The sequence below is a fragment of the Scyliorhinus canicula genome, chromosome 5 (assembly GCF_902713615.1).
Source record: "Scyliorhinus canicula chromosome 5, sScyCan1.1, whole genome shotgun sequence".
NCBI lineage: Eukaryota > Metazoa > Chordata > Chondrichthyes > Carcharhiniformes > Scyliorhinidae > Scyliorhinus > Scyliorhinus canicula.
In genome coordinates this window covers 19,402,972-19,428,389 of record NC_052150.1, presented here as the reverse complement: position 1 = coordinate 19,428,389, position 25,418 = coordinate 19,402,972, and the positions used below count along the sequence as shown (strand labels likewise).

General features: G+C 51.7%; 1 protein-coding gene across 3 annotated transcripts in view; it reads right to left on the bottom strand.

The window, feature by feature from the left end:
- Positions 1 to 10,371: 10,371 nt before the first annotated feature.
- LOC119965837 (leukocyte elastase inhibitor-like) overlaps positions 10,372 to 25,418 on the bottom strand; it is a 51,652-nt gene continuing 36,605 nt past the window's right edge. For all 3 annotated transcript variants that reach the window (XM_038796728.1, XM_038796727.1, XM_038796726.1), the window contains exons 4-7: positions 25,251 to 25,368; positions 22,713 to 22,855; positions 15,030 to 15,194; positions 10,372 to 12,842 (exon numbers count right to left, since the gene is read on the bottom strand). In XM_038796728.1, the coding sequence (XP_038652656.1) occupies positions 12,438 to 12,842; positions 15,030 to 15,194; positions 22,713 to 22,855; positions 25,251 to 25,368 (831 nt within the window). In that variant the 3' untranslated portion in view covers positions 10,372 to 12,437. The remainder of the gene's footprint in view (positions 12,843 to 15,029; positions 15,195 to 22,712; positions 22,856 to 25,250; positions 25,369 to 25,418) is intronic.

The following is a 25,418-nucleotide window of genomic DNA, read 5'->3' as shown; positions in this document are numbered from 1 at the left end:
CCAAAGACTTCTCATGTCCCCTCCTGGCTCTTCTTAGCTCTCTCTTTAGGTCCTTCCTAGCTAACATGAAACTCTCGAGCGCTCTAACTGAACCTTCACATTTCATCTTTACATAAGCCTCCTTCTTCCTCTTGACAAGTGTTTCAACTACTTTAGTAAACCACTGTTCCCTCGCTCGACCACTTCCTCCCTGCCTGACAGGTACATACTTATCAAGGACACGCAGTAGCTGTTCCTTGAACAAGCTCCACATTTCCATTGTGCCCATCCCCTGCAGTTTCCCTCCCCATCCGATGCATCCTAAGTCTTGCCTCATCGCATCATAATTGCGTTTCCCCCAGATATGACCCTTGCCTTGCGGTATATACCTATCCCTTTCCATCACTAAAGTAAACATAACCAAATTGTGGTCGCTATCACCAAAGTGCTCACCTACCTCCAAATCTAATACCTGTCCTGGTTCATTACCCAGTACCAAATCCAATATGGCCTCGCCTCTCGTTGGCCTATCTACATACTGTGTCGGGAAACCCTCCTGCACACATTGGACCAAAACAGACCCATCTAAAGTACTCGAACTATAGCGTTTCCAGTCAATATTTGGAAAGTTAAAGTCCCCCATAACAACTACCCTGTTACTTTCGCTCCTATCCAGAATCATCTTTGCAATCCTTTCCTCTACATCTCTGGAACTTTTCGGAGGCCTATAGAAAACTCCCAACAGGGTGACCTCTCCTTTCCTGTTTCTAACCTCAGCCCATACTGCCTCAGTAGATGAGTCCTCATCAAACGTCCTTTCTGCCACCGTAATATTGTCCTTGACTAACAATACCACCCCTCCCCCTCTTTTACCACCTTCCCTGAGCTTACTGAAATATCTAAACCCCGGCACCTGCAACAGCCATTCCTGTCCCTGCTCTATCCATGTCTCCGAAATGGCCACAACATCGAAGTCCCAGGCACTAAACCATGCCGCAAGTTCACCCACATTATTCCGGATGCTCCTGGCGTTGAAGTAGACACACTTTAAACCACCTTCCTTCCTGCCGGTACACTCCTGCAACTTTGAAACCTTACTCATGACCTCACTACTCTCAACCTCCTGTATACTGGAGCTACAATTCAGGTTCCCAATCCCCTGCTGAACTAGTTTAAACCCTCCCGAAGAGCATTAGCAAATTTCCCCCCCAGGATATCGGTACCCCTCTGGTCCAGGTGGAGACCATCCCGTTTGTAGAGGTCCCACCTACCCCAGAATGAGCCCCAATTATCCAGGAATCTGAAACCCTCCCTCTGGCACCATCCCTGTAGCCACGTGTTCAACTGCTCTCTCTCTCTATTCCTCATCTCGCTAGCACGTGGCATGGGTAACAACCCAGAGATAATAACTCTGTTTGTCCTAGATCAAAGTTTCCACCCTAGCTCCCTGAATTCCTGCCTTACACCCCTATCCCTTTTCCTACCTATGTCGTTGGTATCTATGTGGGCCACGACTTGGGGCTGCTCCCCCTCCCCCTTAAGGATCCCGAAAACACAATCCGAGACATCACGGACCCTGGCACCTGGGAGGCAACACACTACGTAGTTTCCAATGACTAATGTTCTTCTCCTCTCCCCCCTTCCCTTCTGAGCAACATGGACAGACTCTGTGCCAGAGACTTGTACCCCATGGCTGACCCCTGGTAAGTCCCCCCTGTAGCCACTGTAGCCACCTAAAATGGACACTGAACCAAACAAAATGGAGAATCGCTAAGACTATAGGGAAAAACAGTTTAGCCAAGGCAAACAGCCTGCACACACTCATTAGCATTTTGCAAGCAGCAAAACCAGTTTCTGGCCAGGTGGAAGATCTCCAACCAAAGGTGATAATGGCAGAACGTTCTACATACTAATGAGGCAGTCCAGATCTAGGCACACACAATGGCAACATTTGGGTTTGAATAAGATACTTTAAGTGGATGTCCAGACAGAGCGGCACCAGAAGTATCCACTATAGAAACCGCCCCCACCATCGAGAAAGACCCTTACATTGGAGGAATTCAAAAGATATCGATTGGAAGCTATCCAATCGATACCTAGAGGTAAAGCCCGCCCAAGAAGAGGGAAGGACATTGGGGACCCCTATAAATATAGACCCCCACACATGGTCCTGTCTGTTGTTTCGTGCTCCGGCCCTGACCAAGAACTTGAAGCTGTATCCTGACTCCAGCCGTTGAGCACCAGCCGCCGAACCGTAAGTGCCAGTACGACGCTCGCTACGCGAACTAAGCCCGCTAGACCCCCAGTGACCAGCACGCTTTCTGAAGGTTGCAGCCCAAGACCGGGACGAAGGCCTCGCTCCCTGACCTTGCCTGTTCCTGTGTAGTTAAGTATTCTGTTTGCTTAGTCTAGTCATAGCTTAGTCCCTTAGTGTGTGCATGCGTATTTATTATAATTGTATAATAAATATTGATCGTTTGGAACTTACTAATCGGTGTATCGTTTTATTACTTTGAACTTGACCTTGAGATATATGTGAGTTGTCTATATGGCAACTGGCGACTCCTGAGCTGAAAAATACATAAGACAGAGCCTAGTGGTGTTAAGCACACGGCCTTTAACACAGGCAAGTTAATACACCCCAATAAACGCATTTTACACCCATAGCAAAACGTGCAACATTTAGTGGCGACTCCCTGACGGGACACGGTTACAAGTGGTACCCCCACTCCGTCGAGGACCCTGAAATTTGAATTGGAAATCTGGTAAAGAAAACGGAAAGAAATCACAAATATTCAAGGTGTTCAAAGCAATAAGCGTAATTCGGAAGTGTGTTTAGTGCATGCGTACTAACAGGGTTGTAAGGAAAACCTGAAAGCATTTTTGTTGCGACAAACTTTCGGTAGTTTTGTGAACGGAACATAGCGTAAGCCTTACCCGTTTCGTGAGACATAACCTCAACACCCCCTGTTCCTAAATTTAAAGTGAGTCAGAGAAAATGGCCATGCAGGCAATGGAACGCCTCATGAACCCAGAACGGTTTGTGGTCGCAGCGACCAGCAGCAGTAGCAGGGTAGGTCAGTGTCCCATGTGGGAGCTGGAACTCCGCAAATATCTGCAAGGAAAGGGATGGCCCCTTTGGAAAGAGTTTTGTTTGAATGAGGAGACAGGTCCCGGAAGTATAGGACATACTTGGTGGGAGAACCTCTCTCAAATTCACAAGAAGAACATGAGTAAAGCACGTAAGCCGATGGCGATTGTGTCCTGTTTGGCACAATTGCGAGGCACAGAGGAGGTCGTTCAGACGCTCCGGGCAGAATTAGAGGAAAGGAATAGAATGAGTAAAGTGGATGTCAGGGACATCGAAAAGGAAAATATGGATCTAAGAGGGAAGTTGGCAGAGAAAGGTAGAGAGGTGGATGATGCCAAGAGGGCACATCAGTCTTGTCTAGCCCATCTCAGCAGTTCCCAGACCCAGTACGAAAAGGCCTATCAGGACGTGCAACGTGCCGTCCTGATAAGAGAAGAATCTGACAAGCAGGTAGAGGCTTTGCAGAGGCAATGCTCTGACCTTAAAGCAGCTTTGAGAGCACTCCATGCTGCAACCACAGAACAAAGGCAAAGTACAGTAGATCACGCGAAATGCAGGAAACAGATTGCAGAGCTGCAATCGCTGCTTTCGGTGCAAAATGGGTTTCAAAGCACCTTTGGAACCCAGTTAGATGAGGAGAATGCCCCAGACTGGAAAGAGTTAAGTGAGACAGCGCAGCGTTATGTTCAGGGAACATGTGCGCCAGCAGCGCATCAGAAAAGGCAAGCACCCCAACCCCCTACAGATCAGCTCCTTACCATTCCAATGAACCCAGTCACCACCCAGAGAAAAGCGACCACAGACGGCGCACCCGATATAACTTACACCACCCCCTTAACTGTAACCCAACTAAGGGACGCGTGTGAGAAGATCACTCCGTTTCTCCCCACCGCAGACCCCCACCAGTTTTTCGCAAAGGTAAAGCAACAGGCTACCATGTACGGCCTGGACGAGAGAGAGCAGGTCAAACTCACAGTTCTGAGTTTAGACCAATCGGTTGTAGCAGCCCTCCCCGACCCACAGAACGTTGGCGGAGGAACCCTAGAGGAAATGCACACCTCCATTTTAGATGCCATAGGGTATAATCGAGGTGACCCCGTAGAAGGACTTAATAAGTGCCGGCAGAAGAAATCCGAGCACCCCACAGCACTCGCCGGAAGGCTGTGGATCCATTTTAATGCAGTATTTGGCGATTTAAATAGAGCCCATTTGAACCGTGAAAACATGGTTAAATGGACGCGCACCATAATTTCACATGCAACAGAAGCAGGACAGAGCGCTTGCAACAGCTATGACCCCTCAGAGGAAGCCCATAATGAGAAGTGGGTCCTGAAAAGATTGTCCCGCGCTTGGGAGCAATCAGTTCAGGGCAAGAGTAGAGTTCAATCCCCAGAAGAAGCTCAGGCTGCAGCAGACATACAGGCAGTGAGAGAGCACCAAAAACCCGCATGGGTGAATGAGGGAAAGAGCAGCCCTCCACAGAAGTCGCAGGAATGCTACAACTGTGGACAGTTAGGGCATTGGGCAAAAGAATGTAATGGACCCCAGAGATCACAGAGAGGCCAGCAGACAGGCACTCTGAATCGGAATAAAACAAAACCGATCCATAGTATAGGGATACAGTCAGGACAGACCGATATGGAAGGAACGGACTGACGGTGTTCGGGCTCCCCCACTTGGGTCTGTGACACACTATGGGATCCATCAGGAAGACCGGTAGTCACGGCAAAGTTAAGAGGGAAGCCCATAGAGTTACTTTGAGACACAGGAGGCTCCCGCACCACAATTAACTCCACCACCACGGCACACACAGACACGTGGCCGACCACCTCCACCATCACACTTAGCGGGTTCACCGGACACTCGCAGCAGGGACATATCACAGCACCCGTAGCAATCCAGCTAGGGAACATTTCCACCAAACACCCCGACCTCCCGCTCCAACCCCCTCCCGACCTCCCGCTCCAACCCCCTCCCGACCTCCCGCTCCAACACCCACCGAACTCCAGCTCCAACCCCCCCGAACTCCCGCTCCAACCCCCCCGAACTCCCGCTCCAACCCCCCCCGAACCCCCGCTCCGACCCCCTCCCGACCTCCCGCTCCAACCCCCTCCCGACCTCCCGCTCCAACCCCCTCCCGACCTCCCGCTCCAAACCCCCCCGAACTCCCGCTCCAACCCCCCCCGGATCTCCCGCTCCAACCCCCCCTGAACTCCCGCTCCAACCCCCCCCCTGAACTCCGGCTCCAACCCCGCCCGAACTCCCGCTCCAACCCCCCCCGAACTCCCGCTCCGACCCCCTCCTGACCTCCCGCTCCAACCCCCTCCCGACCTCCCGCTCCAACCCCCTCCCGACCTCCCGCTCCAACACCCACCGAACTCCAGCTCCAACCCCCCCGAACTCCCGCTCCAACCCCCCCGAACTCCCACTCCAACCACCCCCCCGAACTCCCGCTCCAACCCCCTCCCTCGAACTCCCGCTCCAACCCCCTCCCTCGAACTCCCACTCCAACCCCCTCCCTCGAACTCCCGCTCCAACCCCCTGAACTCCCGCTCCAACCCCCCCGAACTCCCACTCCAACCACCCCCCTGAACTCCCGCTCCAACCACCCCCCTGAACTCCCGCTCCAACCCCCTCCCTCGAACTCCCGCTCCAACCCCCTCCCTCGAACTCCCACTCCAACCCCCTCCCTCGAACTCCCGCTCCAACCCCCTCCCTCGAACTCCCGCTCCAACCTCCCCTCCGAACCCCCGCTCCAATCCACCCTCTAACCCCCGCTCCAATCCACCCTCTAACCCCCGCTCCAACCCCCCCCCCGCCCTCCCGCTCCAACCACCCCCCGACCTCCCGCTCCAACCCCCCCGACCTCCCGCTCCAACCCCCCCCGAACTCGCGCTCCAACCCCCACCGAACTCCCGCTCCAACCCCCCCGACCTCCCGCTCCAACCCCCCCCGACCTCCCGCTCCAACCCCCCCCGAACTCCCGCTCCAACCCCCACCGAACGCCCGCTCCAACCCCCCCGAACTCCCTCTCCAACCCCCCCCGAACTCCCTCTCCAAACCCCCCCCCCCGCCCTCCCGTTCCAACCCCCCCCTGAACTCCCTCTCCAACCCCCCCCCCCCCACCCCAAGTCACAGATCAACCCCACCCCCCACTTTCTTATCTGGTCCCCCTGACTGCAACCCGCAGACCGACCCCCGCCACTCCACATTACCAGACCATTCCCCCCCCCCCCCAACTCCTGGACCTGTGCCAGGAGGCGGTGGTTGGGTTGGGCTCTGTGGGGAGCTCCGTGATGCGGGGGATTCTGCTTATATGCATTGGGGGTGGGGCAATGTGTGCCCCGAAACTGCTGTGGGGATGCGGTGGGTGTGGGAATAGCAGTGACCCTGATGTTTGCAGGGGGGGGGGGGGGGGGTGTCCTCCATGTCTGTCAGGGCTGAGTAATTGGGTAATATTGACGCAGATCAGGAAGCCCTTTATGAAGTGTTCCCTGATTAGTGTGGAGTTCGCGTTACCGTCTCTCTCAGGTCCTGCCATGCCAGACTGACAGAGTTTCTGTGCACAAACTACCTGGAAAACCCGGCTGTGCATGTGAAGAGGAACACGCTGGTTTCAGTCGGAGCCTGACACTGACAAGTTTTTGGCAAAATTCCGCCCTCTATGGGAGAAGATCCAGTCGGCATTCAGCAATGTTCTCCATTTCAGAATGGACCGTTGATCTGGTACCTGGGTACGAGGCCACTTAAAATCAATAAACTTGGGCCAGATCCTCCATTCCTGAGACTAAGAATCTCAGGAGCAGGATTTGTGGAGTTCTCCAATGGCAAAACTGGCAGAGACCCGCTACAGTGACACCCATACAGCAACTAGGGGCGCGTTGCTTCGTCCTCCTCAACATGCATTTCAGGTGCCTGGACCACCCTGGAGGGGCCCTCCAGTATAGCACTAGGAGAATCTCCCACATCGTGCTGGCCTGCTGCATCCTCCACAACATTGCGCAGCGCAGAGGGGCGATGTGCTAGAGGATGTGCTGGAGGAGAGGGATGAACGCCAGGCCTCGACCAATGGGCGGGAAGGGGAGGCTGGGCAGGATATTAGGGCCAGGCAGGGATGGGTAGCTGCATAACATGTGTGCCAGGGTCGACGCGCATGGGGCGCCCTAATCGCCCCTAGTTTCACCAACTAGGGGGATTGGCCAGCGGCACAGACAACCCACACTGTGCCCTATGCCAACTTAGCTGGTGTCTACCTTTCTGGCCTTACGGGCCCTAACGATACACCTAGGTGGATCACCAGGTGGTACATCAGGAGTGGAGGCGGCCGGCTGTGATTCCCGCCCTATGACCTCGGTCTCCTTCGGCAGCCATCTTCTGGGGCAACCGGGCCTGGATGAGCCCGGCTGCTGCTCAGGTGGCGTGGTGTCGCCCTGTTCTGCCTGCTGCCCACCTGTTGCGCCAGGGACACTGGGAGGGGGGGGGGGGGGGGGGAAAGAGTCCGAAGCATGGGCTCCATTCCGTCCTCCTCCCGGGTGCCCGATGGCCCCCGGGCTACTCCATGGGATAGGATAGGAATGCAGGTGGACTTACCACCTGAGGCTCCCTGCCGCCTGGTGCTGCCAGTCCGAGAGGCCCATGCCCACCTTGACCTGGGTCTCAATGCTCATGGCCATGGAGCTCACGGAGTGGACCGCCTCCCTCTGGGACTGCGCCACATCACGCTACAACTGTGCCACCACCTTCTGCGTCTGTGCCACATCAGCCAGTGACTGCGCCACCTCCCTCTGGGTCTGTGCCACGTCGGCCAGCACCCAGGCAATGCCGCTGACGTCATCAGCCATGACCGGCTGTGACGGGGCCATGCTCAAGCGCCCCGCTGCAATGTCCAAGTGGCCCTGGCACATGGCTGCCTGTGAGAGGGCAGCCCTGTCCTTGGCCTTGGCCACTGCCTGCACAGAATGCCCCAGGCCTTGGACATCTCTGTCCATGGCCAAAGCCTTCGCCCCCAATGCCCTCATCGTGGACACCACCCGTGCTGTATTGGCCTGGGTGGCTCGCACGGTCAATACCACCTCCTGCTCCTGACAGCAGCTCCAAGACATAAGGGAAGACGCATGATTGGACTGCGGGTTGGGCAGGCGGGCTGTGGTGGAGGGGACAGTGTGGGAAGTGGGTGTGGGGGTGGTGGAGGAGGGACAATGTGGGGGGGGGGGGAAAGAGGTGTGGGGTGGTGGGGATGTGGGTGTCCGGATGCTCGTAGGGGGACATCATCCCGTCGATCACGTCTTGTACCTGGAGCATCCCAGCGATGGTGGTGCCGCTTCCCCGGCATCCTGGTGGGCTCAGTCCACATTGAAGTTGATATATTGTGCTGACCGGGCATATAGGGCCTCAGTGACGGCACGAATGCATCTGTGCACGAAGGTCTGCAAGATGCCAGACAGGTCCCCACTCGGCACCTGGAAGGACTCCATTGCGTAAATGTTCAGGGTGACCGTCACCTTGACGGCCACCAGGAGCAGGTGACCTCCCCCATACCCCCACGGTGCCAGGTGCTCTATGATCTGGCAGATATGTCGCGCTGTCTCCCTGCTCAGCCGGTGTCTTCAACGGCTTGCCCTGTCTGGCAGGTCCTCAAATGACAGACACTGCCCGTACACACGGGGCTTGATGCAGCGCCTCCTTCCCACCACCTCCTCGATCTGTTGGGCGACCGGTTCCCCATCCTCAGTCAGCCTCCCTGAGCAGCTCCAGCTCACACAGCCTCAGTGCATCCCCCAGGGCTGCGGTGGGCAGGATGATGGCCACCATTCCTGGTCAGATTCCCAAGTCCATTGTCTGCCTGGGCTGAAAGGCAGATATGCCAGCATGGTGCCCAACCAGGTCCAATGGGCTACATAGTGGCCCTGGCCTGCACTGGAGCCCCTGCATGTCCCACCCTTCCCCCCCCCCCCCCCCCACCCCCCACCTCGAGCATCTCAGAGGCCCCGGAGAATACTGGGTCAGGCCCATTGATGATGTGCCAACAGCATTTTCTGTGCTTGCAGAGTAGAATACATTGACACCGCTATCTAGGCACTGGAGCATGGCATTCTGTCAGGCGCCTAGCGCCAGCCATGATTTTCTGCTCATGCACCATTCTCTGAAAAATTGCAATTTGGGCATCGCTAGATAGAGAATCCCGCCCATCATACCTAAATAAGAAAGTTGACTGTGGCGATATGCATGTGCAATCAATGTATATAGTGATCTGTCAATGTATATAGTTATCAGTATGACTTCTGACCAGCAGGCGGCGATATAGACCCACCATGTGACTGGAGCGATCTGGCAGTCGGTAGTGAATTATGCTAGAGGAGTCGAGGACAGTGTTAGATATAGCTCCAGGAGTTACTCTTTGTATTATAGTTCATTACTCATCTCTCCACGTGTTGATCTTGTTCAGGGGTGGGCAAACTACGGCCCGCGGGCCGCATGCGGCCCGCCAAAGGTCTTTATGCGGCCCACCAAGATCAAGTCATTAAAAAAATATATATTTTTTTTAAATTTAAGGTTAATGGGGGGGGGGGGGGGGGGGGGGGGGGGGGCTGTTGGGTTACTGGTATAGGGTGGATACGTTGACTTGAGTAGGGTGATCATTGCTTGGCACAACATGTGTTTCATGTGAAGTTTCTACTTTAAAATATTAATTAATGAAAATTAATTGCTTTTTTTTCTTTGAACTGAGTTACTTTGTTTTTCAAATAAATGTGTTTCATGTAAAGTTTCTACTTTAAAATATTAATTAATAAAAATTAATTGCTTTTTTTTCTTTGAACTGAGTTACTTTGTTTTTCAAATAAATGTGTTTCATGTAAAGTTTCTACTTTAAAATATTAATTAATAAAAATTAATTGCTTTTTTTTTCTTTAAAAACCTTTTATTTGGCTATTTTAAATATTAATTATTTTACTTAATATACTATGCGGCCCTTTAAAATTGTGAATTTCTGAATGTGGCCCTTGCACGGAAAAGTTTGCCCACCCCTGATCTTGTTAATAAATTATCTCAGTAGTCAAAGAACTAGATGGTCTGTGTGACCATCAGATTCCATCAGCCATGGTGGTTTGCTTTTGTTTATATAGATGGTCTGCATGCATCTGTACTATGGCCAGAACAGAACATAAAAACCTGTCTTGTTAAAAATGGTCAAGTGTTAAGGGTCACATTAATCAATCAAAATGTTTTTTTTTTTTTAAAGTGTCCAATTGTTTCCTCTCATCTCATTGATCCCACAAATTGAGTGATGAAGTAAACATGAGGCAAATTGAAAGCTTTTTATTTATTCTGGCATCAATTGCTAAAGTTCAATTATATTTATACAAATTTGCAGTCCTCAACATAATAGGCGAAGGTTGAGCAAAGGTAGAGCACACAGCAAAACAAATTACACCCATTGTGGTATTCATTTCACAATTTTTTCTCCAGAGGTTTGAACACTCCTTCCAGAAAGACCTCATTTCCCCACATACAATCCCTTCACCTCAAAAGATAATTCACAATGCAAAACGATCTTCACACATTTTAGAGTTTTTTTTATAAAAGTCCGGGTAGGAACAATCCACGGTCATCTTAGACATGCACAAGACAGTTAACAGAAAAATGTTAATCTAGAATGCTATTTCTATTTAAAATATAGTATATGGGGTCTCACCTGAACTGGTAATAATGGTAAATTTCAGAGATTATTCACAAATTGAGCAGTGGTTGAATTAAGCGTCAGATGCAGGAGTGAATTAACTCAAATTTATGCAAATGTTAAATGCTGTAATGGGGTTTGAGGGGATTGTATCGTCTGCCTGGATTAATTAAAATACTGGGCGGGATTCAGCGGCCGCATCGCGCCTGACTTGGTGTCGGGTCGAGGATGTGGAATCTCGCGAGAGGCCTGGATCGAGATTCCCGATGCTCAAAATCTCTCATGAGGTTCAATGGAATCTCAGGGCGCCGTGTGATCTCGATGGGCAAGATCCAGGTGTGCACACTGAATGATCCATTAGGCACTTTTAAATATGCGTTCGTCTAATTCACCCAGGGCCTGGGATTCACCGGCCTTGCCAAGGAGGCCTGAACCGGGAGCCATTTGGTACTGGTTCAGAAAGTCATGGTGGCACCTCATAGGGTCTCGCAGGGGCGATGAGGCTCCCGGGTGGCACTGGGCAGGGTGGCAATGCTCAGGTTGCCCGTGCTGTGGGAGCCGTGCCCATAAGAGGTGAGCCCCAAGGACATCAGAAGACACAAGTTGGGTGAAGTGAGGAAATGACGCGCGGCCGCAACGGGGAGTTGCGCTCGCGGCAAAAAAAAAACAAAAGGCAATATCGTTGCATAGCGGCTGCAGGCAACAAGAAACATCCGACTAAACACCGCCGCTCAGCGCAGTTCAACTCGAGTTCGCTGAATCGGGCCCACTTTTAGTTTTGGAAGAAGGCATCATTAAACCAGATAGGATGGCACAATTAAAATAAAGATCAGATGTCTTTGGTCCTCTTATTACATTGCATAAATGGAGATGCTTTCCCCCCCACCATTATAATATCTAGACAAGTGCTTTTTCAAACTTATGTATTCACTCACGATCATTGATCCTTTGCCTTACCGAACAATGTGAGAGATCCATTAGATTGTCAACCGTTCTACTGAGCTCACTTGGAAAACCACTTGTTTAGATATTGCCCAACTGACCAGAGCAGGCTTGGGGGGCAATAGCTGAAGCTCGGGCTTTGTGGGGGGGGGCAATAGCTGAAGCTTGGGTCATGTGAAGGGGCAATAGCTGATGCTCGGGGCATGGGGAAGGGGCAATAGCTGATGCTCGGGGCATGGGGAAGGGGCAATAGCTGATGCTCGGGCTTTGTGGGGGGGGGGTAATAGCTGATGCTCGGGGCATGGAGAAGGGGCAATAGCTGAAGCTCGGGGCATGGGGAAGGGGCAATAGCTGATGCTCGGGGCATGGGAAGGGGCAATAGCTGATGCTCGGGCTTTGTGGGGGGGGCAATAGCTGAAGCTCGGGGCATGGGGAAGGGGCAATAGCTGATGCTCGGGGAAGGGGCAATAGCTGATGCTCGGGGCATGGGGAAGGGGCAATAGCTGATGCTCGGGGCATGGGGAAGGGGCAATAGCTGATGCTCGGGGCATGGGGAAGGGGCAATAGCTGAAGCTCGGGGCATGGGGAAGGGGCAATAGCTGATGCTCGGGGCATGGGAAGGGGCAATAGCTGAAGCTCAGACTTTAGGGAAGGGGCAAGAGCTGAAGCTCGGGGCATGGGAAGGGGCAATAGCTGATGCTCGGGGCATGGGGAAGGGGCAATAGCTGAAGCTTGGAGCGCTGTGATTCAAGGCGAGGAGAACCTGCCAAAAAACAAAATGCTGCGCGTCTTGTTGTGCCTGATGAAGAACAGGAATGGATGATCAGCCACAAACTCTGGCGTGATCATTGCGCATCGCAACATGACGATAGCCGCGGTGGCGGCAGCAGCTTCAGTGCCTTCTTCATTAACTTCGACAAAGGCTTTATGAACAACCTTTGACAGAACCAGATCATTTTTCTCAGCCATCCCAGAGAAGTTAGCTTGTGATTGGCTGAAAGCGTCTGCCATCCCCATAAGGGTCAGGGTGGATTTCAGGTCGTATTTCTCCTCCAGCCTGAATTTGGGAAGAACAACTTTCACCTCCACGTTGTCCATTTTCTCCTGGTTGGTCCAGTCCATCAGGTTATCAAAGGTGAGCCGATTTTGAAGCTAAGAATAAAAATGAATCCAAAATGTTAAAAAAAGATCTGGAAGCCAATGTTCATGCAGAGCATTTAAAACAAACAGAACTTTCAAGGGGTCGTCTTTGCTGCCCGTCTGTTACCTTATCGGTTTTGTTGCAGTCGGTCCAGAACCTGCCACGAGCTTAAAAGGCCACAATTGGGTCAGCCCCTCGGCCTTGTTCCCCACACTTCCTACCCCCTGTTCCCTCACAACCTACTCTCCCTCACGAGCCCCCCCCAAATGACCCACTCTCTCTCACGCCCCCCCCAATGACCCACTCTCCCTCACGCCCCCCCCAATGACCCACTCTCCCTCACGCCCCCCCCAATGACCCACTCTCCCTCACGAGCCCCCCCCAATGAACCACTCTCCCTCATGCCCCCCCAAACGACCCACTCTCCCTCACGAGCCCCCTCCAATGACACACTCTCCCTCACGCCCCCCAATGACCCACTCTCCGTCACGACCCCCCCAATGACCCACTCTCCGTCACGACCCCCCCCAATGACCCACTCTCCGTCACGCCCCCCCAATGACCCACTCTCCGTCACGTCCCCTCCAATGACCCACTCTCCGTCACGCCCCCCCAATGACCCACTCTCCGTCACGACCCCCCCAATGACCCACTCTCCCTCACACCCCCCCCAATGACCCACTCTCCCTCACGAGCCCCCCCCAAACGACCCACTCTCCGTCACGACCCCCCCAATGACCCACTCCCCGTCACGCCCCCCCCAATGACACACTCTCCCTCACGCCCCCCCAATGACCCACTCTCCGTCACGACCCCCCCAATGACCCACTCTCCGTCACGCCCCCCCCAATGACCCACTCTCCGTCAAGACCCCCCCAATGACCCACTCTCCCTCACGACCCCTCCCCCAACGACCCACTCTCCCTCATGACCCCCCCCCCCCACGACCCTCTCTCCCTCACGGCACCCCCAACGACCCTCTCTCCCTCACGACTCCCCCAACGACCCACTCTCCCTCACGACCCCACCTCCAACGATCCATTCTCCCTCATGACACCCACCCCCACGACCCTCTCTCCCTCACGGCACCCCCCACGACCCACTCTCCCTCACACCTCTCCCCCAACGACCCACTCTCCCTCACGACCACCCCCCCCCGCCTACAACCCACTCTCCCTCATGACCACCCCCCCCCCCCCCCCCGCCTCAGGCCAAGAGAAAAAAAATGGACCCAGTCCTTCAATCCTTTTCCAATTTATGGTATATTTAAGCAGAAGTCCAAAGTGTGGTTTAACAGAGGTCGATACAGGTTTAGCATTACTTCCCTAGAAATAAAGGAGAGAGGTTGGTTTGTTTTTTCTCAGGGTCTTGCCAACTAAGTGACTGATGTACTTGTATTCTGGTTCCCCTTGTTCATCTGCCGACCTAGACTCGGACCTTCCATGTAACATGACCTCCCGATTACAATCGCACTTTTAATCGGGTGTTGAACTTAAATGAATGGGCAAATAATTGGAAAATGATTAATGTCCTTCTGCAATTGCTGCAGCCCTCCCTCAGTATTGACCGCCCCTCCCAATTTGGCGCCACCTGCAAAATTAAGAACAATTCATTGATATAAACTGCAGTGAACAGCAGTGATTCCAACACTCGATCCCGGTGGGACACACGTCCCACCTTCTGCGTCTCTGAATAACCGTCCTGATCTCACACTCTCTGCTTTCGGTCTTGAAGCCAACTGGTAATCCATTCTGCCACTGTGGACACTGTGAATGTGTCAACCTCCTAAACTAGGTGACGTCAGAGTAACTTTACCCTCAAAAAAGATGTTGACATGGACTCCGAACATGTATCCTGGGGGGTTTTCTGCACCTTTTTTAAACATTGGAGCACAGTCTCCATTTGTTAAGCAGAGGAGACATTTCATACGCGAACTGTGTCCAAAAACGTTCCTCCGACCACTTCCCTTTTCACAAAAATAAATTTGGTCAACCAGATTTTAGCCTGAGTCATTATCCATTTCAGTAGATTGTTTGTCCGAATTGTCCTCCCCATGTGATCACGAAATTGGAGTCCATTGTGTAGATTTATTTTTGGATGATGGGAACGGAATTAATAATTCCCCCCACCCCCCTCGACCGATTTGTTTTCCTCTGAAGAATGAGGTAACGTTTCATGTTTAAAAGTTTCCAACTTACATTTTGCAGCCCATCAGAGTTGTCGTCCATATCTGGCAGTAGGATGATCATACTCAGCTCACTCTGGACATAGGGGAGCTCAAGGACTTTGGCCTTGACTTCAGAAATGTAAGCCATATTGAACTTGGCTTTTTGGTGCATCATTTGCACCGGTTTAGTTTCATTCTGCAAGTGAACAGAGACTATTAGCAATGTTTAGAGAGCATCACACGCCCGAACGCCCTAATGTATTTCAGGGGAGGTGGTTACAGAGTAAGGCTTCCTTTCACTTTGTGCCACCCACCGATGATCTGCTCAGCCAGCTTGATCAGTTTATCATTTCTCAGCGTTAGCGGTGGTATATGGGTTTCCCAATCAACGCTTCCTCTAAAAGCTGCAGCATGCGCAACAATGGGGAATGTGCAGTTTGGGGAATAAATGGATCGAGCTCAAGCGACGTTCCCATAAAGATGTGCGGCCATGAGCCAATCTCAAGCCAGCCTCACCCGCTGAAGAGAAATGAGGGGGAACGTTGCCCCCAGAATTAGATCAAGTTTTCAAAAAATTCAATGGACCAAATTGCATGTGAATTATGTAGCCAACTAGACATATAAACATGCAATTGGAGTGTAGTTATGCGATTTGGAAACCGGTGTTATTTTTCAGGTTTCTTTCAATTCCACATCAGTACATCCCGAATCTGACCAGTCGGTCACCCATCACCAGCCTGGACTTATTTTCCGATCTTTACATGTCATTGGCTAAGGAGACAAGGCTGAGACTCATTCCTTCAGATTTTAATTGCTGGAGATGTCTTTCATTTCTCTTTCAGGTTTTGCTTTCTCTTGTTATGGGAGAGGCGTTTTCAGAACCCCAAAATGTATCACGGAGTTCAACCAACCTCTCCCTTTAATGTATTGTTGCTTTTGAAGCACACGGCTTGTTCCCCAGGTGTGGTATTACAATTATGGACACGTGGGTTTTTAAACACAAAACAATGTTTATTCCATGAATTCAACTTAACCTTTTAAATAAACATTGGATCACTTAACACCCCTTACTTCAAAGATAACCCCGAAAATAATACAACACTAAATAATCCTTCAAAATGTTCCTTCAAACCTCCAAAAGACTTAACACCTTGAACAACAGAAACACATCAGGTTAGAGACATTACAATTATGAGTTTAAATCACCCAAATGATTCAGAGATAGTCTTTCATGGCAGAGATCACAGCAGATCCAGCTCACTGCAAACACAGACACACCCAAGCTCTTTTCCTCCAAACTGGCTTTCTCCTTTGAAACAGCTCATAGCAAACCAGCCAGGCACTTTTCAGCTGCTCTCTCTCAAACCGAAACTAAAACTCCCAAAAAGCAGAAGTGAGCTCAACTCAGCTACCCCCACCCTCTGACATCACTTCAGTAATATGAGCTGCTCCGTTTCTTAAAAGGTACATTGCTTAAACATCCATTTCTTAAAAGGTACTCTCACATGACTCTCATTTTTGATGGTTTCGGTAACAGAGTTAATTTGGAATTCACCATTACGACACTCCCTGGCTCAGGCTCATCAACAATGGCTGGAATCTTCCAGTCACGCCAGCAACAGGGAGCATGGTGGGCAGGGAAACTTACTGACGCAAAATCAAAAATCAGCTTCCCAACACCAGGGCGAACTTCAAGCTTCCCGACGATTAAATTTAAACAATTCATTTGAAAAACCCTGACCGCGTGAACTAGTTTCTGGAGACCAATATCGTCTCCTTTGTTTCATGTGGAGGATGAGAATCGAGGACAAAATAAAAAGGTCAGGCTGGATGGGATTCAGTCCACACCCACTTAAGTTATTCTTCCACACACCACCCCCCCCCCCCCCCAGTTTATTCCAGGAACTATTAGCAATGCTGAGTATCGCTGCACTGGAGTCACAAAATCAAATGGGGTTGTGCAGGTTGCTAGACAGTTACAGGCCAGCACAGAGCCCTCCCAAGATTATAGCTCACTGCTTGGTTTAGCCATTGTTATGGCTTCTTTATCGTAACAAACCTGCACTATTTCAGGAAGGGGCTGCATAACTTGTATGTTGGTGTTGTCACAAGTAACTCTCGGCACATCTACGGGTCACTAAAATGCTCCATTTCGCTCAGAATCTTTTGGGGGTTGGGAAAGAGTAGGAATTTATAATCCTCTTTCACTAAAGCAAACTGGCACTTCACGATTTATTGAAACACTCACTAGATTCAGAATCTCAACAGTGCAGACGGAGACCAGTCAGCCCATCGGGTCTGTGCCAACCCTCTGAATGAGCACCCTACCAAGGTCCATTCCCCCGACTCATCCCCGTAACCCCACTTAACCTGCACATCTTTTGGACACTGGGGAGCAATTTCAGCATGGCCAATCCACCTAACCTGCACATCTTTGGGCTGCAGAGGAGAAAACTGGAGCACTTGGAGGAAACCTACACAGACATGGGGGGGAAAGTGCAAACTCCACACAGACCGTCGGGCTCGGGTGCCTGGAGCCACGAGGCAGCAGTGCTAACTACTATGGCGCCCCCTTGGGTAGGTGCCAAGAGGGTCTTTCCTCGTGTGGCAGCTTAAAAATAAAGAGTCGCCCCTTTGGGATGGAGATGGGGAAGAATTTCTTCTTACAGAAGGCCTTTTGAAATTCTCAGCAAGCAGAGGTTGGATCATTGAAACTACTCACATCACTTAGAGAGATTTTTGATGGATAAGGAAGAAGTCGAGGGTTCAGAGGTCAGCAGGAAAGTGGAGTGAAGGCCACAATCAGATCAGACATGATCTTCTTGAATGGCAGAACAGGCTCGAGGGCCGAATGGCTTTTACGGTTTCTTATAACCTTATTTTCTTTTTTTAATTAACATTTTATTGAGGTATTTTTGATATTACAACAACAAATAAACACTGTACATGAATCTATAAATATAGTGCAAAAGACATCTCCCTCCTTTATTAACCCCCTACTCTGAACTCTGAACTCCCCCCCCCCCCCCCCCCCCCCGCTGACGATACATTTTCTGCGAAGAAGGCGATGAACGGTTGCCACCTCCGGGTGAACCCTAACAGTGACCCTCTCAAGGCGAACTTGATTTTCTCCAAACAGAGATAGCTAGCCATGTCAGATAGCCAGGTCTCCGACTTCGGGGGCTTTGAGTCCCTCCAAGCTAATAGTATCCGTCTCCGGGCTACCAGGGAAGCAAAGGCCAGAACGTCTGCGTCTTTCTCCTTCTGGATTCCCGGGACATCCGACACCCCGAAAATCGCCACCTCTGGACTCAATGCCACCCTTGTTTTTAACACCATGGACATGACATCTGCAAACCCCTGCCAAAATCCCCTAAGCTTCGGACATGCCCAGAACATGTGGACATGGTTCGCTGGTCCTCCCGCACACTTTGCACACCTGTCTTCCACCCCAAAGAATCTGCTCATGCGGGCCGCTGTCATGTGAGCCCGATGAACGACCTTGAATTGTATCAGCTAAGCCTGGCACATGTTGGGGACGCGTTGACTCTACTCAACGCATCTACCCAGAGACCGTCCTCTATCTCTCCTGTCTACGTAGGAAGTCCCGCACCTGCAGATACCTGAATTTGTTTCCCCTCGCCAACCCAAACTTCTCCTCCAGCTCCCTCAGACTCGGAAAGCTCCCCTCTATAAACATATCCCCCATCCTCTCAATCCCTGCTCTCCGCAATCTCCGGAACACCCCCATCCATACTTTCCGGGGCAAACCGATGATTATTACAGATTGGGGACCAGACCGATGCTCCACCTGCTCCCACATGTCTCCTCCGTTGCCCCCAGACTCTCAAGGCCGCCACCACCACGGGGCTGGTGGAGTACCGTGCTGGCGGGAATTGCAGAGGCGCAGTTACCAACACCCCCAAACTGGTGCCCTTACATGAAGCCGCCTCCATACGCTCCCAGACCGACCCCTCCCCCACCACCCACTTCCTGATCATGGCTATATTCGCCGCCCAGTAATAGTTACTAAAATTTGGCAGCGCCAGCCCGCCCTCTCCCAGACTCTGCTCAAGCATTACCTTCCTTACTCGTGGGGTCTTGCCCGCCCAGACGAAGCCCGTGATCACTTTATTGACCCGCTTAAAAAATGACCGCGGAATAAAGATGGGGAGACACTGAAACACGAACAGAAATCTCAGGAAGTCATCTTCACCGTCTGGACCCTCCCAGCTAATGACAACGGAAGCGCGTCCCATCTCCAAAAATTGTCCTTCATTTGGTCTACTAGTTGGGCCAGATTTAATTTATGCAGCCGGTCCCATTCCCGCGCCAGTTGGATGCCTCGGTACCTAAAGTTTCCCCTACTATGAAAACCGGCCAAATTCCCCTAGGATCCTCATGATTTCTTTCATCCCCTCTGTGCTCCCCCCCCCCCCCCCCCCCCAAACGCGGACCAGACCCTTGAGGCGCTCAGAGCAATTGCCAAGGGCTCTATATCTGACGCAAACAACATTGGGGCGAGAGGGATCCTATCTCATCCCCCGGTGCAGTCTAAAATAGTCCGATGTTGTCCTATTCGTCCGTACGCTTGCCACAGGAGCCTGATACAGCAACCTGACCCAGTCAATAAAGTCCCGCCCAAAATCCAAACCGTCCCAGTACCTCCCACAGATATTCCCATTCTACCCGATCAAAAGCCTTTTCTGCGTCCATTGCGACCACTACCCCCACCTCCCTGCCTTCCGGGGGCACCATGATCACGTTCAACAACCTTCTTACATTGGCCACCAGCTGCCTACACTAACGAACCCCGTCTGATCCTCCCCAATAACATCCGGGGCACAATCCTCAATCCTGGAGGAAAACATTTTAGCTAGCAGTTTGGTATCCACATTCAACAAGTATATCAGCCTGTAGGACCCACACAGCTCTGGGTTCTTGTCCCGCTTCAGGATCAGCAAAATCGTGGCCTGTGACATCGTCGGGGGAGCACCCTTCTCTCCCTTGCCTCATTGAACATCCTCTTCAACACCGGCCCCAATATCCCAGAGAACGTTTTACAAAACTCCACTGGGTACCCGTCCGGCCCCAGGGCTTTACCCGACTGCATGGCCTTCAGACCCTCCATTATCTCTTCCAACCCGATCGGGGCCCCCAGCCCTTCTGCCAGATCCCCGTCCACCTTTGGGAAATTCAGCCCTCCGAAGAAATGCCTCATCCCCTCCGGCCCAGTTGGTGGTTCCGACCTGTACAGCCCACTGTAAAAATCCCTAAACACCTTATTCATCCCTGCTGAATCTCCAACCAGGTTCCCATCTCTGTCATTTACTTTCCCTATCTCCCTGGCTGCCTCCCTCTTTCTAAGCTGCTGTGCAAGCATTCTACTGGCCTTCTCTCCATACTCATAGATCGCCCCCTTCGCCTTTCTCAGCTGCTCCACTGCCCTCCCTGTGGTTAACAAGCCAAACTCCATCTGTAACCTCCGCCGTTCCCTTAAAAGCACTGCCTCTGGGGTTTCCGCATACCTCCTATCGATCTGTAGAATCTCCTTTACCAGTCGGTCCGTCTCTGCCCTGTCCACCTTCTCCCTATGGGCCCGTATCGAGATCAGCTCCCCTCTGACCACCGCCTTCAGTGCTTCCCAGACCACCGCTGCTGAAATTTCCCACGTGTCGTTGACCTGCAGGTAGTCCTGAATACATTTCCTCAGCCGCTTGCACACCCCTTCGTCAGCTAAAAGTCCCACATCTGGTTACTGTCTTTACTAACCTGCAGGTCAACCCAGTGCAGAGCATGGTCTGAGATTGTGATCGCCGAGTACCCAGTGTCCACCACCCCCGTCAGTAAAGCCCTGTCCAGGTCCGATATCTTCCCCAGCATCCTCTTTATGAACTCCAAACCATTCCAATTTGGCGCAAACACATTTACTAATACTACCTGCACCCCCTCCAGTTTCCCACTGACCATAATGTACCGACCTCCCACGTCCGAGACTATTCATGCTCCGCGCCTCCACCGGCCCGCCCCCAGGCAGCCTCCGCCCCTAACCTCCTCTCTGTCCCTTAGCACAAGTCCCTCCCTCGTGAGCAGAATATTCCCCCCCTTGCAACAACACAATGTAACCCAACTCGCTTAATAAACCTAACATATGCACACACCCCACTAAGCTTCCGTGAGCTAGCTTGCCCAGCTAGCTTGGTGACCCCCATCCCTGGCGCCGAAACGTCTCCCACCTATTGTTCCCTCACCATGCTGATACATACATACTCCAATAACAAACAATCCCAACACAATTGCCCGACAGAAAAACAGGAAGAGAAAAAAAAAACAGCAACAAAGATCAAGTAAGGAGATCCAAATTCTAAACAAGCACACCTCCATCCCCCAACAGTGCAAATGTAAACCTTAACTCACTCAGCCCTGCCACTGGTCCCAAATCAATACAGAAGGCATTACAGACAGCTTTCACAAAACGAGAAACTTTTTTTTCAAAACAAGAAAGTTGCAGCAAAGTTCAAAAGTTCTCAGTCCACCCCCAGTCCTTTCCTTCTCACGAAGTCCAGCACGTCCTCAGGCGATTCGAAATAAAATTGCTGTTCCTCGTACGTGACCCAGAGATGGGCCGGATACAACAGTCCGAACTTCACCTTTTTCTTAAAAAGGATCAACCTGATCTGGTCGAAGCCTGCTCTTCTCCTGGCCACCTCCACATTCAGGTCTTGGTAAACCCGCACGATACTGTTGTCCCATTTACAGCTCCGTGTCTGCTTGGCCCACTATAGAATGCGCTCCTTATCCAAGTACCTGTGGAATCTCACCACCATTGCCCTCGGGGGGGGGGGTCTCCCATTCGCGGCTTCCTGCAAGCGCTCTGTGAGTCCTGTCCACCTCCAAGGGCCGGCAGAATGCCCCATCCCCTAGCAGCTTCTCAAACATGCCCGCTGTGTATGCCCCAGCATCCGCCCCTTCTGACCCCTCCGGGAGTCCAACGATTCTCAAGTTCTGCTGGCGGGACCTATTTTCAAGGTCCTCCACCTTCTCCAGGAGCATCTTCTGCTGGTCTCTCAACATCCCTACCTCCAACTCCACCGCGGTTTGATGTTCTTCCTGCTCAGCCAGTGCCTTCTCTCCCTCTGGATTGCCCAATCTTGGGTGTCCAATCTAAGCTCATGCCGCTCAATTGACTCTTTTATCGGGTCCAAGCAGTCCCGTTTCTGCTTAGCAAAGCCTTCCTGAATAACTTGCTTCAGCTGCTCCATTGACCGCTGGGTCGACAAGCCAGAGGTCCGGCCCTCCGCCATGCTGTCTCCTGCTGCAGCTTCAGCCCAAGCCTTCTCTGTCTTTCTGTTTTCTGCCTTTACCAGCACTTCTAGTCCTTCTCTCCATGCACGATGTGGGAATTCAGTACACAATTTCCTCTGTCATCAGCTTTAAAATTCAAGTCCGGTAGAAAATCAGGGGAAAAGGTCCAAAAGTCTGACCCGAGCGAGAGCCACCAAAGGTGCCACCGGAGTCATAATCTTATTTTCTAACAATGCATTGGTCTCATTATCCCAATTATCAACCAAGCCAAGGAGGACAAATAAATTTATACCACGAAGGGCAGGAATTTAGTGAGGGGAACTCAGCAATATTCTACTGGAGTTCCAATTTGACTCTTTGTCGATCAAACAGTAGGTAGAACATGACTCAAAAGTTTCCCGCGTGTTACCTGGTTTATTCGGAATTCTCCTTCGTTAGTATTTCGTTCTTGGAATTTCCTCTCCCAATTTCCTTTAAAGTAAATGGCATTCACAAGGACCAGTTTGGTCAAGCCATCAACAGTTCCTTCAGCGAGCAAATTCTTGATCTTGCCTGGAGGATAATAAAAAGAGACCCACTTACATTAACGTGAACAGGTCAAAGACAAATTTAAAAAGAAAACACATAACCAATAAATCAATGACAAAGGCCACAATGCCATGAACTAAAGCAGTGCTTCTCAAAGTGTGGTACGCGTACCGGTGCCGGTACGCGAGCCATCGTCTGCCGGTACTTGGAGTGTTTCCAGAAAAGAAAGAGACAGTAATCCTGGATTGGCTTGTTTCGCTCACCGGTCCCTGGCACATTGAAAAAAAAACTGCCGGTCCGCCACATCAGATAGTTTGAGATGCACTGAACTAAAGTATTTATTAGAGCGAGTAAGGATGCGCTCACAGGCCAGTCAGTTTTTGGGGAAGCTTCTGGAAACAAACAATTATTCAGGAGAGAATTAGTAATGACTTGGAAAAATGTGGGTTGATTCGGACGAGCCAGCCCATGGATTTGTAAAGGGGAACTCGTGTTTAACTAACTTGGGAGGGTTTTGTTTTGGAGGAGGCCACAGAAAGTGTAAAGCAGATGTGGTGTACATGGACTTTCAGAAGACACTTGATACAGTGCCACACAACAGACTTGTGAATAATGTTATAGCTGCTGGAATAAAAGGGGGAAATAGCAAAGTGGATACAAAATATGGCTGGATAATAGGAATCAGAGAGTAATGGTCAATGGACATTTTTCATCAGGAGGGGGCTGGACATGGAGAAACTGTCCCTGCTTGTCAATGATCGAGAACGAGAGGGCACAAGTCGAAAAGGAGTTTGCAAAAGCAGCAAGTGTGATGCGAGCAAACGTCCACGCAGTGGGTGGTTTGGGTCTGGAAGTGTGGTGGAGGAAGGTTGAAATGAGACATTCTAGGAGGCCATTAGGATATTTACTTGAATAGAAACAATGTGCAAGGGGAAACGGCACCAAGTCACAATGTTTGTTTGGAGGGCTGGTGTGGAATGCGCCATTCTGTGATTAGGGGACAGCGGTGTAGGATCCTTCAGTTACGGAGAGGATATTTGTGACCCTGAAACCAAGTTACTGAACACATTTATAGATTGATGGCCACTGGAATGACATTGCAAATGGAACCATTTGGGAAACATTGACTGTTCTGATGGCATCTACAATGACTAGCATTTATATAGCACCTTTAACACATTTGCCCCAAAGCTCTTCACAGGAGCATTAGAAAATATGATAGTGTCAGTATGGATTAGCCAGAAGAATGAGCGATAGGATTCCAGTTTTGAATGACCTGAAGAAGTTTACAGATGGGAAACTAGCCAGGAGTGCGATGGAATACAGTCAGGTCAGGAGATAGCACCGACACAAATGAGAGTTTGAACAGATCAGACAAGATAGGGCCAAAAATATGGAGGTGAAAATAAGTGGCCTGAGCAATGGCTTGAAGAGGTACCCGGAAACTGATCTCAGGGTGTAAGGTTCACACAGTGGTTTAATCTCAGCCTGTCGACACAGAGAGATGGCAGTCAGTGGCGATGGAACAGAGCTTTAGAAGTAGGGACTGAAGACAATGCCTTCGGCCTTCCCAAAATTTAATTGGAGGAAATTTCTGCTGATCCAGTGCTGAATGCCGGATAAGCAGTCTAATCATTCGGCAACAGCGGAGGAGGGGAGACGCGGGGAAGAGGAGGGGAGACGCGGGGAAGAGGAGGGGAGACGCGGGGAAGAGGAGGGGAGACGCGGGGAAGAGGAGGGGAGACGCGGGGAAGAGGAGGGGAGACGCGGGGAAGAGGAGGGGAGACGCGGGGAAGAGGAGGGGAGACGCGGGGAAGAGGAGGGGAGACGCGGGGAAGAGGAGGGGAGACGCGGGCGGCGGAGGGGAGACGCTGGGAAGAGGAGGGGAGACGCGGGGAGAGGAGGGGAGACGTGGGGAGAGGAGGGGAAGAGGAGGGGAGACGCGGGCGGAGGAGGGGAGATGCTGGGAAGAGGAGGGGAGACGCGGGCGGAGGAGGGGAGACGCGGGGAAGAGGAGGGGAGACGTGGGGAGAGGAGGGGAGACGTGGGGAGAGGAGGGGAGACGTGGGGAGAGGAGGGGAGACGTGGGGAGAGGAGGGGAGACGTGGGGAGAGGAGGGGAGACGTGGGGAGAGGAGGGGAGACGTGGGGAGAGGAGGGGAGACGTGGGGAGAGGAGGGGAGACGCGGGCGGAGGAGGGGAGATGCTGGGAAGAGGAGGGGAGACGTGGGGAGAGGAGGGGAGACGTGGGGAGAGGAGGGGAAGAGGAGGGGAGACGCGGGCGGAGGAGGGGAGATGCTGGGAAGAGGAGGGGAGACGCGGGCGGAGGAGGGGAGACGCGGGGAAGAGGAGGGGAGACGCGGGCGGAGGAGGGGAGACGCGGGGAGAACAGAGTTGGAAGGGTTTCGGTTCAGACTTACCTTCAGTCTGTGCTTCAGTCCAGGAGTTGATCTGTTGTCGAGCTTCTTCTGACGCACTGACAAAATCAACAGCAGCTAACTCTGCCTGATAGTATTTCACAGTAGACACGATGAAATTCTGAAGGGTTACAGGCAGGTGTCAAAGATAATTCACTTTTCTCATTTCCA